Source organism: Merops nubicus, unplaced genomic scaffold (assembly GCF_000691845.1).
Source record: "Merops nubicus isolate BGI_N331 unplaced genomic scaffold, ASM69184v1 Scaffold21758, whole genome shotgun sequence".
Taxonomy (NCBI): Eukaryota; Metazoa; Chordata; class Aves; order Coraciiformes; family Meropidae; genus Merops; species Merops nubicus.
Window position 1 is genome coordinate 1 of NW_008623930.1, and position 15135 is coordinate 15135.

General features: G+C 51.9%; 1 protein-coding gene across 1 annotated transcript; it reads right to left on the reverse strand.

Moving 5' to 3' along the window:
- Positions 1 to 3: 3 nt before the first annotated feature.
- Positions 4 to 13993, reverse strand: LOC103777692 (glutamate receptor ionotropic, NMDA 1-like; the record flags this gene model as incomplete). The annotated part of the gene is made up of 5 exons (XM_008945253.1): positions 4 to 119; positions 669 to 769; positions 1545 to 1607; positions 6131 to 6307; positions 13859 to 13993. Coding segments are annotated over 5 exons (592 nt in total), but the record flags the coding sequence as incomplete, so codon positions are not given.
- Between the last annotated feature and the right edge of the window lie 1142 nt (positions 13994 to 15135).

The window sequence follows — 15135 nt, forward strand, 5'->3', positions numbered from 1 at the left end:
CAGGGGCGTAACGCAGGGCATTGCCCGATATCTCCCGTTCCCCCACCAGCCACACGTAGCCGGAGCCCGTCATATTGAGCATGGCTGCTGATCTGTACACCGTGGCCGCATCATCCTCACTGCAACGAGAAGAAGGGAACGGCAATGTGGCTCCAGGTGCCAGACGGCCCCTTTTCTGCTGCATTGGGTCCCCAGGGGGTGGCAGGGCAGGGGGGAAAACACATCCCCAGGCAGTGCTCCTCTGATAACTAGTTCTCCCAGCCAATGGCTAATTCCTTGGTGCAATGGGAACCTTTCAGTTTCATCTAATCCCACCGCACCCAGCATTGCTGAGCATCTGCAAATCTGGCCTATTCCTTGTAGCTCACTGTATATAGGCACAGGGGCAATAAGATTTCGCCCCTCGCAGGTGGGTCAGGATACATCACCAGTGCCCACTGCTGCTCCTGCAGCTGCTGACGCTTAGCAGGACAGCCAGACATCTCCATCTGACCATCTGACCTCCCTGGCCAGCAGCACGGCACCCACCACCTGCCGTGGTGGTCATCTCCCACGCTCCATGAAAGGGCGACATGCCCCAAATCTGTGCTGACCCCAGCGCCTGGCAGTGCTGCAAAGGGGAGAGCAGGAGATGAGAGCAGGGAGGGGAGGGGACGGCTGGGCTGTACCTGGCAGAAAGGATGATGACACGAGCCTCCAGCTCCTTAGCCTCCAGCAGCAGCGATGTCACGTTTTTGGTCCCGGGGTCAAACTGAAGCACTTTCTCAGCCTGTGATTAGTGTGAGCAAAGCTGGTTAGTGAGGGAGCCCCAGGACTGGTTGGGAGAGCCATGCTATCTAGAAAAGGGTCAAGAGAATTCATTAAACTGCACAAAAGTCTGCTAAATAAGGTTGGTTATAGCTACATTTTTCTTTTTTTTTCTTTTCTTTTCTTTCTTTTCTTTCTTTCCTTCCTTCCTTTCTCTTCTAAAGGTTTTGGCTTTTTGGTTTGGTTTATTTTTTTTTTTTTGCACTGTGCATGCAAACTGAAGTCAATCAAGACCCAAAAAGAGGCGTGCATTGAACAGGAAAGAGAAAAAGGCTTTGAAATGCAATTGAAAACTCAAACGAGTGTTGTTTTTCAAAAACATGGGAAATGAAAAAAAAACATATTGCACAGGGTTAACCTTTGGGAATAAAAGTGAGCAACTTACACCAAGGAACCGTTTCCTTTGGGGAGGAAAGGGGGTTGGTTCAACTTTTCAAAAAAAAAAAAAAAAGAAACTTGCAAGTTAATTACTGGTTCACATGCATGTTTCAAAAAGAAATCCTTCCAGGGTCAGCTGGCTAGGTTTCCATTCTCAAGTCCAAACCAAACTATCTCAACATAAAAACGTGCTACCAAGAAACATAGTCATGGAATTTTTTTTTCTTTCTTTTCTTTTCTTTTTTTTCTCTTTCTCTCTTTTTTTTTTTTTTTCTTTTTTTTTATTTTTCTGGTGGCTGTGGCTACTTTTCATTTGCTAGTTAGGTTGGTGGGCGGCGTGCATTTCCATGCATATATACCTTGGGTCCTCGCTTGTTGTCATAGGAAAGTTGGTCGAGGTTTTCATAGTTCCTTTTTTTACTCTGATGAATAATGTGCACAGAGAAAATATGTAGACACAGAAGAATATTATAAACAGTTGAAAATGACGTGTAGTAAAGCAATCCAACATCCACCTCCTCCTCCACTGTTTGCTAAAGGGTCTCTATAACGCTGGAGCTCGCAAAAACCACTAGCAGGAGAGAGTGCCTCAGCTCTGCCGGGAGCGTCACGGTGCAAAGCCGTAGGGCTTAGAGCAAGCCTGAGTGTCAGCGCTGTCACGGTGCAGTTGCCTTTCCCTTCTGGGAATTCTGGGCAATTCTTCAGCAAGAAAATTTTATCTTAAACTCAGAAACAATCTACGCATCTCTAAGGGCCTAAGTGGTGGGATTTCCATGGGATGACTGTGGAAGTAAAGGACAACATGTTGTCTACGGAACGTGCTGGATAAACGCAAGCGGTTACAGTTAACAGTATTAGCATCACTACTGTCACTAGTATCGTTACAATCGTGTTCACCCTAAGAGAGTTCACAGGAAGTGAGGTGTCTCAGCTGAACTTCTCACCTCCTGCGAGAAGGGAGCAGCTTTTTGGAGCTCTGTTGCCATCCAAAAGAGAAAGAAAAAGCTCTCTACATCCCGTGTTGGCTCAAAGCGTGGCGATATGAAGCAATGGTGATCATGGGATGACATTGCAGCTTTTACCTGGTGCTTGGGGAGGGCCGAGGGCACCTTGTCGCTCTGCAGCACGTGGGTGGCCCTGGGAGGTGCAGCTGTTGGAGACCATGGTGGCCACAACCTGGCCCTACGCGTGGCTAGTGGGGTTCACTGCGTGGTGGTCTCTGTGCTGGCTGGAGCATGGCACCTGGACTAGGGGCAGGAGGCTCAGTGTGTGCTGACCCTGCAGATTAGGGACTGGAGCAGAGACCCTGCTCCTGCCCTTGTCTCCTGCCTGAGACACTTCTGCTGCATGGCCCTGAAGGAGCCAGGGGCATAAAACCTACTTCTGGAGGTTCTCCAGAACGTCTCTCCTCCAGGCAGTGTGCTGAGGGGCAACTGCCTCTGCTCTTGGGAGCCTTGACCCTGCAGCCACGTGCACAGAGCCCTGTGGATCCTCCTGGGAGCAGCCCCCGTGGTCAGGGCAATAACATCAACCCAACGGTGCCTGCAGGATAGTGCTGGGCAGATTTTGGTGAGGCATAGCCTGACCTCTTCTTACTGTCCCCATCCCACTCCAGATGGGCATCCCTGACCCATGTGTATGGAATACTGGACACGGCTCTATTCCGATCTCCATTTCACTGCATTTTGTGCCAATGGCAACCGAACCCTGCCAGGAACCTGACCATTTGCACCCCAGTAATGCAAGAGTTCGTGTCCCCAGGTTGTTCCTCAGGCAGCCAGGTTTTATCTCTGCGTCTTGCTTTCCAAGCTAAATCATTCGCCTCTTCCTGAGCACTCAGACCAGTCTTTGACAGGACATTTTGCCAGATCTCTTTCTGTGAAACTGTGTCATCTTTCTTTTCTTCTCCTTGGACACGGCCTGACAGGTTTTTTGCTGCTCAGAGAAGTTAGGTCCTTGCAAGGAAAAGTATCTGAGGAGGTAAAATCTGCTTGGAGCCAAAGTCTGCCTTCACTTCTGATGCTGTCCATGGTGAGGATTTCTGCAGTGCCTTCTGAGGGTCTGCTCAGGTTGCAGTGAGACCTGGAGTGACAACTGCCTCCAGGGAGAGCAGAGCTGCAGCAGGACATGGATATTCTCCAGTGATGAGAACTTTTCCTCAGGCACCTCCAATTTAGCCAGAGACTTGGTCATCCATCTTGCAACCTCCAGCCACGAATCACCTTGTGTGCCAGGATGTGCTGGCATTTCAGCCCAAGCTGCTCAGCAAAGTGAAGCAGAGTCTCAGATGCAGCAAAGCTGGACCTGATGGACTCTGATCACTTCTGCCTCTGTGCGTCACTATCCCTATTGCCAGAACTAGGCCACTAATGTCTCCTCTCTTGCCTGTTTTTCTGTGTGGTCCTGCAGCCCTTCCCTGCTCCTCAGTCCATGTTTCACACAGGGACCCCGAAATTCAAAATTCACTCTCCACCATGTTCTCCAACATTGTCTCAAAAAATTTCAACTTTCAGGAACAGCACTGTCCCAGAGAAAGGCACTCAGCACACCAGGGACCTGCCACCTCTGACTTGGCCAAACTGATTTTCCCAGTGCCTGGCACTCCCTCCTGAACCCCAGCAGTGGTGGAGCAACGGTGGCCTGCCCAGATGAACGAGCAGAGTTGTACCGAGATGAAGCAGCAACTCCAGGCTGAGAGCTCCTGCAGTCAGACCTAAGACAGGGCTAAGCACGAGGGATGTACCAGGACTGGCCAGCCTGGCCCAAGTGCTGAGCTTGGAACACCTACTTGAGGTGCAAATCCAGAGAGTGGTTCCTGAGTGACACCCAGGGCCAGCGCGGACTCCGGAGGACAAGCCACACCCAGATTCGAGAGCTCAGGTAGGCAGGTGAGGCTCTGAGCCATAGCAGATCCCCCAGACCCTCGGGGGCTGTGATGCAAGCCCTGAAGAGGTCAAGAGCAGATCTCCTGCCTGCTCCCTCCCCAGGGCCCAGGCTGCCCTTGAGGAGGCTGGGGAGGGGCCCAGGGATTCACTTCATGGCATGAAGAGAGTCAGCACACCAGTGATTAGAAGAGCAATTAGAAGGGCAATTAGACAGCAGAAGAAATTGAGGAAGACAGGAAAGCCCCAACAGGGACATCTACCACCTTCAAGATCAGTCAGTTTGGCCAGAGCAAGCTCCTCAAGGGAAAAAGAAACGAGATGTGGTGGCACACTCCAAAGGGACGACAAGGTCACCCACTGTCAGAGCACTTGCCCCAGGATGGAGAACAGCCACTCCCAGTGGCTCCCAGGAGACACCAAAACATATCATAGATGCAGGGCACATGTGGGGCAGGTCTGAAGACAGAGCCTCCCTCCTCACATACTTTCAAGCCCCAGATCTCAAAGGCTTTCCTGTAGGATGAGCAGGCTGAAGAAGAAATACACCCTGTGCCTGGGAGCATTGCAAGGAGCAAGCAGAGAGTGGAGGCACGAGAGGGAGCAGCAGAAGAGGAGGCACAGGAGCTGTAGGAAAACTGAAAGTAGAAATCAAAAGATGCAAAGAAAGAGACAACAGACTGACAGTGGGAACAACCCTTCCACAGCTCTCCCTGGATGAGGGACACTGTGATGGGAAGAGGCTTTGGAAAGAAACACTGGGCTGCTGTCACCCAGCAGGAAGCTTCTTTTGGAGGCAGGAAGATCCCACCATGGTTGATGGCACACCAGTGCCTCATGATGGACCAGGATGCATCAAGGATGAAACTTCTTGGAAACAACCACCAAAAACAGAAGCCTGTTTGCCAGTGTGGCTTGTGCCAGCCTGCACCCCTGCATCTGTTATTTCTCCAGTTGCTTGACAAGAGGTGGCCAAGAGCAGTGGCAGGCTGCTTCCCTGATCTCAGCTCAGCTGCCAACTCCAAGCACAAGAAGTGCCTACGGCTACATCTCCTCAACAGCCAACGGACAGACGTCCGGCAGCGGCTGACCAGAGAAGGTCGTGGTCCCTCCCTGTCACTCAGGAAGGAACAGCCAGGAACGAGTGCCTGCCCTGATGCTGCTGGAGCCCTAGTTATGGGCTCAGACTCTGCCCACCCGCAGGGGATCTCACTGTCCCAGGTGAGAGGACATGCTGGGACTTCATCCCGAAGGGCAGGAGGTGGCTCCTTGCCTTCCAGAAGCACTGCAGCCCAACGGCTCCCTGCATTCTCCTTCCCTGCTCATCTTGAATGTTTGCTTGGTCCTTCTACTCAACGGCAGCAGGTCTGTGGCAGTCCTCCCGAATTTCTAGCAGGCTCGGGGACCTCCCCTGGCTCCCTCCCTGCTCCCGCGCGGGGCCCTGCGTGCAGGTGCCGTGCACCTCCTGGAGAAGCTCCTGCCAGCCACGGCCGCCCTCTGGGAAGAGCATGGGGTGTCAGGAAAGCAGCATGGGCTTCGATGGAGATGGGGACGGGGCGTCAGCCTGCGGGCGCAGAGCCGGCAGCTCCCCGGGGCGGGGGCAGCACCCCCCGCGTGCCAACTGCCCCTCCTAAGCCTCTAAGCTGAGCTCCGGTTAGCCAATTCAGAAGCTGCTTTTCGGGGTTGGATTGCCACTGCTGGGTCTGCCTGGCCCCTGGGGGCCCCCTGGGGCAGGTGCTTCCCTAAGCTGAGCGCCTGGTCCTCTCCTTAGGTGGGAATCTTGGGCGAGGCATTTGCAGAGCTCCAGGTTATCCTTCCCTTCATTTTGTAGTCGATTTACATGTAGGAGATTTTGACCATGGCAAAGCAAGTGAAATGAATAAAGTACAAAGTTCTGTCAGGTACTAGTCAGACACTGTTGATGCTTTAAGCATGTTAGCCATGTTACAATGGAAAGAAAAGGTGTTTTACATACAGAAATCTACATACATACAACAGCCCGAGACTTCTAGTTTTGTTGTTGTTGCTTAAACAAAGCTACAAGACAACGTTCAGGAACTGACCTTGGATTCTCTCTCCTCCAAGAGCGTCTCCAGCTTCTTCTGTGCAGCACGACCTTCGTGGTCGTCACTGACTATCAGAATGACGTGGTTCCAGTTGAAGACTCTCATCATCTCAAACCAGACGTTGGCCTGGTGAGAGTAGGGCGGGACCGTGCGCAAGAAGGACAGGTGGATGCTCTGCAAGGGAGAACAAGAGCTCAACAAGGACCGGTGGGGTTGTCAGGAGGGGTGCGTCTCGGGGGCCGGGCAGGTTTGCAGGGATGGGGTTGAGAACACAAGGCCAAAGAGACAGAGCAGCAGTTTTTGGTGGACCTCTGGCTTGCACGCCTCTGGGACCTGCACTCCTTTCTTCTGGCTCAGGAGCAAACCCTGTCTATGACGGTGTTCCTCTGGGTGGTTCATCCAGCACATGGCAAAGAGGGTTATCTGCTTTATGGTCTGGAAATGCACGGTGAAGAGCAGCCTACCCAGCAAGGCTCAGTGCAAATATAGCCTGTCCTCCTGGCTTTCTGAAAACATGACTGAGCAACAGACATCAAAAAGAAAACCTGTTCCCTTAGGGAGCAGCCAGGAGCAGCTGCAGGCCCATGCAGGCCCGTGCTTAGTCGTCTGTCATGAGAGAAGTTCAGAAAAGCAGTTTTATAATCTGCTGTGGGGCTGTTTCTAGGTCAGCCTGTTCTGCAGCAGCACGCAGGAGGGGGCAGCTCTGGACTCATGTCCCAGCTAACCTCTCTGGTTTGGTTAAAGACATTGTCACGGTTGGATGACTGACCAATAGCAATCCCAGCCTCATTAAGTACAGCACTCTTACGGGAGCAACTCGAGCAAAAGCTGTAGCTGACAGAGAGGTTTCAAAAAATGCAGCTTTTCCAAAAGGCCCTAGAGTGAAATATTAGCAAATGAAGGTGCTTGTGCTCAGCGTGGATCTACCCAGCTGAGTGCAGAAGTCTGAACAGGAGAGGACAAAAAGGAATGCACCATAATATTTCTTTTTGTAAGGCTGGGATGGACTTCTGAACAAAACAGCTCATCCTAACCTGCTCATCAGAGACAAGACCCAGCACAGGTCGGAAATAGTCCTGAATATTCCAGAGTAATTCACACAGAAGGGAAAAGGCATCCTGGGCACCACGGCCCTGCGCAGGAGGAACAGGCAGAACAGATAATGCCCTTTCCTCACACTCAGTGCAGTGATGAGGTCAAACCAAACTGTGTGAGGTACCCCATCATGGTCAGGTCTCTCTGCACTGGGACAGCAGGTCCATGCTGCTGCCCTGGCCAAAACAAGAAATGATGGAGGCACCAGCAAAAATACCAAAGCACTGAGAATATTTCCTAATTACTGAAGAGACTGAGAATTATTTTAGACATTTAATCAAGAATGGACCAGGACATCTGTAACTGCAGCCTGAGAGCTGCAGTTTTGTGTGACTGATATAAACATTCCCAATTAAAAAAGAGCAGGGAAATGCAGCTCACTCACAAGCCAAATAATCAACAACAAGATCAGGAAGAAGCCCTGTGGGGACAAACAATTGGAGGATAACAATGGTTCCCACACCAACAAGGTGCTCAGGCTCTCTTTGGAGGCAGTGGAGATGCCCAGGCATTTCCAGCTCCACAGCTCGAGCCAGGGTCACACAAGATGAGTCTGAGCATTTTTAATTTTCAATCCTTGAGTATTTTTAATTGGTTTAAGGAAATTCAGGGAAAATTAAAATGGGAAAAAAATCAGAGCCATGAAATTTAAAAAAGATAGAATAGCTAATAGTAAAAAAACCTCAATAATCAGAAAAATACAAGCCAAAAAAAAATCAAAATTCTAACTTAAAATTATTTCCATCTCTTTTATAAATAAAAATATCTCTGGAATTTCAATATATTGCATCAGATGATCTTCTCGTTTCCCAACTAGCTTGCAAAAATGCTGTTTAAACTGATCATGGCTTTCTTAAGCGTTGCAAGTATGTATCTCTGGGTTCAGAAAAACAAATTTTACTGCAAAGTTGTTGGTGAGCAACCTGGCTAAGCAGTTTGGGCAAATTTGCTTTCTGAGGTGGTGTCTAAAGGGTCATGGACTTGCTGTGATAATGTCTCGGATCACAGAACTGTAGTTTTTAAACAAGATAATGAAGAGCTGCTCATCCCAAATGCTGAGTCTAGATTTCAGGATGAGCACTCTCATTCTGTGCTCACTTTCTGAAGCACCTGGATCTCCTGAACTTCTCTGCAGGACCCAGAGATTGGCAGAAAAATTATAGTAGAGTCTGTCAAAGGTTAAGAAGTCCAAGCTGTGATGTGCAGAAGCAGTTAAGAGCCAGGTTTTGTGCGACTTGATGACCCCTCTCACAGCACACACCATGGTGTGGAGAAGAGAAGGCTCCACTGACCTCATTGTGGCCTTTCAGCATCTGAAAGGGGCCTACAGGAAAGCTGGGGAGGGACTTTTTATGAGGCCTTGTAGTGATAGGATATGGGGTAATGGCTTTAAACTGGAAGAGGGGAGATCTAGATCACAGATTAAGTTCTTCACTAAGGGTGATTCTAGAACAGGTTGCCCAGGGAGACTGTAGATGACCCAACACTAGAGGTATTCAAGACCAGGTTGGATGGGGCATTGAGCAACTTCTTTAAGGTCCCTTCCAACATTCTATGGTTCTATGACTGCCCACCAGGGTCTGGCAAATCCCTCCAAAACCCAGCACAGAGCTGTCCTGGCCACCCAGGGCATGGACGCACAGGGCTGTGCTGCAAAGTCTGTGGATGCAATGACTTGTATGTCATAGTTAGACCATTTTTAGGCAAATAACTGTTGTAAACACCCAATTTTTTAACACAGCCTCTGTGAGACAGCTGTCACTCTTTTCAGCTGCACCACTCCTCAGCGCTGCCCCTGAGGTACTGCTGCAAGTGCCCAACTCTGAGCTGTCACGGGTCATAACCTGCTCCCCTCTGATCAGACACAAGGATAAAAATGCTCTTAATCACAGATCAGCACTTTGCCTGGTAAGATATTTCACAGGATTCACATCATTTGCTCTCCTCCAAGTGTGCCTGGTGCCTTCTGGGAGGCTGGGATGTGAGCGTGGGAACTGCTGACAGCAATCCCAACCCGAGGAGCAGCTTTCTGCAATATCTTCCTACATCCCACCAAAACCCGAGTGCTCAGCTCTGTGCTGCCTCACTCAACTCCATTTCTGCAAAAAGTAAGTAAATGCAGGTTGGGATGGATTCCAGGCTTCCAAATGCTCAGAAACTTACAGGGCTGGAGCTTAAATGTGCTGGGAGTGAGTGTGGTTATGAGGCTGAGGACTTGTGTGGTCAGGACTCCTAGAAACTGCAAATTATTAGTGGTGCTGACTTGGTTGATACGAGCACCTATGAAGAGCTGAGTTTGAGTAGACCGTGTGTGTGTGTACATGCATGTGCTCAGCCAGAGGCTGACTGCAGAAATGTGAGCACACACATGCAGAAAGTGTCTGTGTGTGCGTGTGCCCACATGGGGAACACACTTGGGTGCTCAAGTAGCTGTGCACAGAGTCTGCACGTGGCCGTGTCACTGCCTGGGGAGGGGGCACGTGTGAGTGTGTCCACATGTGCATGTGTGTCCACGTAAGGACCATGCACAGGTCCATGAGTGAGAGGATTTCTGTCTTCTATACCCCTGTCTGCTTAGGGACTCATCACAGCTCAGTCCATGGCTGGTCAGTTTTCCCACAGGCTTGAGGAAACGATGTGGGGTTTCTTTTACCTGTGGAAATCTTGTGGTCAGTCCCTCTTCTAGTAACACTCCCTAAAGCTGAGCTGCCTGGGCAGTTTCAAGGAGATTGGCAGAGATCCAAATATATAAAGCTGCTGATAATTTAGCAAAAACCATCAGCTGAGTATAAGAAGCAGCCTTGGCCATTGTCTCCATGGCAGGAGCCTGGGCTGCCCTGTCCCTTGCTCTGTTGAGCCTGCCTGCCAGCCTGCACACGTGTGACTGAGCCCCACCAGAAAGCAGCCTGCCCACTGTCCTGCATGATAGCTGCAGACGTGGGAGGGGGCTGAGCTAACTCTGCAATAGCTTAGACGTGTGCTAGGAGGGATTTAATGGGGGCAGACATATGGGGAGCACAGGCACGAAGGCATCAGTTGCCTTTCCCTGCAGTGTGTGGAGGGAAGGACTTGTCAGCCTCTGGGAAATGGCCCAGCAGCACAGCAGCAGCCCTGTGGAGTGGTGGGGCTGCTCTGTCCTCTCCCAGCTTCAACTCTGAGCGCCTGTGAGGACCCCTTCTCTGCTGGGAGGAGTGGGCTCCATCACTGCCCTCAGCAAAGGCTTCGTTGTGCGGATTCCCTCGCCTGCCCTGATGTGCTGCAGGCAGCCCTGCTGATGCTGGGCTGCTTGGCAGTGGCTGTGAAACCCATTCCTGGGGCAAACGTCTCTACGTGATGTCAATCAGCCTCTCCTGCCACTTCTTGCTGGTGCCAGTGAAGAAGTCCTGACCCTGACCTTGATCAAAGGGAGTCACATTTCTCCCCACTTCCAGTGCAGCTTCCCACACTGCAGCTTTTGCTGAGCATGGGTTGCCAGTGAGACTGTTAATAAAGAAAAATAGCCCTCTCAGTGAGCAGTAAGCCCCGGGAGGGCATGGAGCAGTTGTACTGAGACAAGGAACTAGAGGGAAAAGCCATCCACAGGCTCGAGAGAGAAGGAGAGAGACAGGACACATTTCAACTAGGAGGACCAGGTGCTGGGCACTGAAACAGCTCTCCAAGTGCAAATGGAGCATGGCTAAACCCCATTTTCCAGCTCTTTCAGCAGAAGAGCAGGTCTCAGTTCAGAGCCACCCCTGATGCTCCACTGCATTGCCTCTCCATCGCAGGGGCAGGGCTCAGCACCTGGGGTCACCCAGCATGGCCCTTCATCCCCATGAAGATGTGCTCCCACATGGTGATGAACAGCACCAGACCTTCCTGATTCCCCATGAGCTTCACTCTCATGCTCTCAGTGTCATGCCATATTTCTCATGTCATCAAAACATCAATGTCATCTCATTTTTTTTCAGCTGAAATGTAAAGGAGATATAAGTATCCCCAAAGACACACGGGGATCAGAAGCACTAAAGCAATAGCCCAGCCTGTCTGCTCAGCAGGCTCAGCATGAGGAGGCCAGAGCATGATTTTTGCAATGCCTGGTCCATGAGGAGCCCACGAAGGGCTCTCCATAGCAATGGGCACCACAGCGATGGGTATCACTCTGCTGCCTTTCCCATGAGGCCCTCCTCTCATCTCCTGCAGTTCCCTGCTCACCCCAGTCAGAGGTGACCAGGATTTCAGAGACCCTCACCACGCAGGCAGGACTGAGCTGAATGATGTGAGGCTCTCTGTGAAGAAGCAGGTAATGATTTCATAAGATGTATCTACAAGGAGGCCAAACAAAGGCTGCCAAGGCAGAGCGCTCAGCTTCAAAGTTGCAGTACTGTTTCTAGAACAAATAGTTATTTGAATCCTGGGAGCACTAAAGCTTGCTTCCCTCGGGGACCTTTGTTGAAAGAATGGCTACAACTCATGGACCACTGTGCTCAACTGGAGATGCTCCAAAAGCATCAAAAGGTACTGGGCAAAGCAGCCTGTGTTGAGGCCCACACCTTTCTCCCCCCCGGAGCTTCGCCTTGGGAGGACCATAATTAACTCTGAGAGTTCAACCCCCTGTGAGATTCAGCTAAAATTGGCTGATGCCTTCAAAACCAATCAGGGGCATGCACACAAAGTGATCTTACAAGCTTGTTTCCATAGAAACTAAGCTGAAAGATATAATTTGCTGAATTAAAAAAAAAAAAAAAAAGAAAGAAAAGCAAGCTGATCACTGGGAACCAAAAAGAGAACCAGATGAATGTCCCTGTGTACCACTAGCCAGCCTGTCCTGCACTGTCCTGTCCCTTTGCTCTGCTCCACTCCCCCCTTTGCTGTCCCCTCTAGCTCCTGCCTGTCCACTGTTCAATGTCCTTGCTCCTCTCCCCACCCAGAGTCTACCTCTGCCCCACCTCCTGCCTGCAGCTCCCCCCTCTGCAGAGCTCCAGCTGCTGGATGCCTTGGTGGGAAGGAGGCTGAGCATGAGGGGGTGACACACAGCATGGCCTCCCTGCCACAGCCCTGCACCTGCCCAACACCCCCAAATCCTCAGTGGGGAGCACCTCCCTGCCACTGCAGTGGGTCAGCAGTGCCACGGCGGGTCACTCCTCCAGCTCTGAAGTGAGCCAGGTGGTTCTCATGAGCCACTTTTGCAGAAAATGTGTTCCAAATAGGAAAAAAACCTGCCCTGGTTGAAGCCGAGTCTGCCAGCGCAGCTCCCACCCCCTCAGGGTGAGGACACAAATTCAGCACACGTCGTGCTGTGGAAGAGGCAGTCAGCTTGCTTTGGTGAGCACAGCTCTGCAGAGGTGAGGCTGGACTGATGTGTGCAGGGTCCCCTCTCCCCACCATCCTGTGCTCTGTGGTGAGGTCCCTCTCGGTGACGTTGCTGATCAGACCTATCTCCTTCCCACAGCAGAACCAAATGCCCCTGCAGGTTTCCTACCTGTGCCTGGCCTCTCCCTTGGTCTGCCAGCTCAATTCCCATCCCCATTCCTTCTAACAGTGCCTGACAGGACCCTGCTGGGGCGTGTGGGTCCCCAGCCCCAGAGCCACCATTGCTGTCACTGTCATGGTCTTGGCTTGCTGGCCATCCTACCATGGTTTAACTTGGTGGGAGATGCCAAGACCTGCTGCTGCTCCAGCCGAGCAGTCCTGCTGGTGCATCTCTTGGGAGTTCTACTCCTCCCTCCTGAAGTTTGACTTCGTTTAGCGTGTAGGTGGAGTGACTATTTTTGCACTGAGCATTTGCATTTGTGAATATTCACATTTTCCAAGCAATGGCCGATTCGTGCTTCGAAACAGACCTGATCTTACCCACTCAGCTCGTGCAGCTAGCCCCAAGCCCCCGCCAAGGCTGCGATGGCCTGTGGCCTGCCTGGCTCTGCTCAGCTCCTCCTTTGGCTTTCACTAATCCCAAAGTGACTCCTGAGCTGAGTGCCCAGGGGAAGAGCTGGCCAGGGTACAGCATCTCCTTTCCCAGGCCAGGGCACTGCCCCCAGCCCCTGCCCCCAGCAGGATCTCCTATGGCCTGCAAGTCTCCATGTTTCCACAGGGACAGCAGAAAGTGGTTTGAGACCCTGGAATTTGAGTGCTGGCTGGACGGAATGTCATTTAAAGCCTCGGGATAGCTTGGTAGTCAATTCTATTATCTCCTCTACCAATATCACATAAACCCAGAGAAGCAAAAGAATCAAACCACCCTCAAGCAAACCCCAGGGAGCTCCTGCCCAATGGACAGGCTACACTAGGATCCTCCTGCCCCTCACAGGTCCCCCTGCACCCAGGGAGCACCCAGGACCCCCCAGCTGTCACTAGTGAGCAGGACAGGAGCTAGTCTGGGCATTTGCCCTGGCTGAAGAGCAGCGAGCCCGGCAGCCTGGCAGAGCAGCACTGCAGGAATCATCCAGCACTATGTAGGTCAACACTGGCAGCTGCAAAAAAACAACGTACCGGGGAATGCAGCGGGGAGAGAGAGGTTGGACTGGAGAGGATGGATGGACAGACAGACACAGAGATAGGCAGGGTAGTGTAGATATCATTAACCCTCCTGATGGGCACTCTTGATTTATACCACACGTACGAGGTACTAGACTAGAAACGTGCATCAGTTACCTTATCAGAATATATAGACATGCGTGTTGTCAGACCAATGACAGGGATCCTGTAGAAGCCAGCTGTGTATGATACGGGTGTTGGTGTTAGGTGGTCGTTGGGAGCAGGAGGGTGACTAACTAATATTGCATAGACCTGTAGGACAGGATACACGACACACAAACATTATTTCACGGGAGCGTCTCGGCCCTCGAGGGTGATTATTTCCCTTCTCTGTCCTGTGGTGTTCAACAGCCCCACGTTAACCCGGCGATGGCATCGGAAGAACGGGGAGCAGCGGGGTGGGGACTGTGCCAGGGTGAGGGATGCTGTGCTGCAGCCTGCGTGGGGGTGATGGGCTGCTCAGGGTTCTCTCTGAATGGCAATGCTGTGCCTGGACGCTCCGCTCGCTGAACTAATAACTTCCATGGATTACAGATTAAAGGGAAGCGTCTCCCTTCCAGCGCGCTGCGTAATGCGATTTCCTTAACCACACATTTAATACTCGGTTGTAATTCCCCTCCGAGGACTATTACAGACAAAGTGGTCAGCTGGGACTCCGGGCAGGAGAAGGAGAGCAGAGCCACGGAGCGAATCAGCCATCTGGTCCTGAGCAGAGGGAAGCGAGGGAGTCGGGGAAGCCGGGGGGGAGATGGGGGCAGGAGCTGGGGTCAGTTCTTGGCTCATCGGGGTGCTGGGGCACAGGGGATCTGTGGCTGAACTGGGGAAGGAGGATCTTGGCCGGATCCTGTTGTTACTACAGGGCTGGGATTTTGGTCTCCAGCAGGATCCTATTTGATGCCAAATGGAGAGGAAGGAGCTGGGTAATCCCCCGGGGATCTTTTGTTACACTGATGCCCTTTCACGGCGCAAGGAATGTCCCCAGCTGGTGACAGCTCTCCGGCTAGGGTGAATCAGTGCAAGGACTTTGATGCCTGGGAGGAAATAACACATCTTCCTCCACCAAGCATCTGCCCAAGCCCCAGGACACGCTCTGCCAGCAGACTGGGGGGATGGCTTGCTCTGACAGGAGAGGAGGATGAAATCTGCCTGGGGAAGGGGACCTGGGGACTGGGTGGGAAGAGGGAAAATCCTGCCTGGCGTTGATTTGGAGCAAGCTGAGCATGCAGAGCCAACTGGCACAGCAGCTGGAGACCTGACCATGGGAGAAGGGGATAATTATTGGAGAAGGGGTTGGGGAGGTCACCTGGGGTGGCAGGAGGAGGGGAGCGTGAGGTGCTCAGTGCCACAATGACACGGGGTGGGCGAGGACCTGCACCCAGCTGGGACTGGACCAG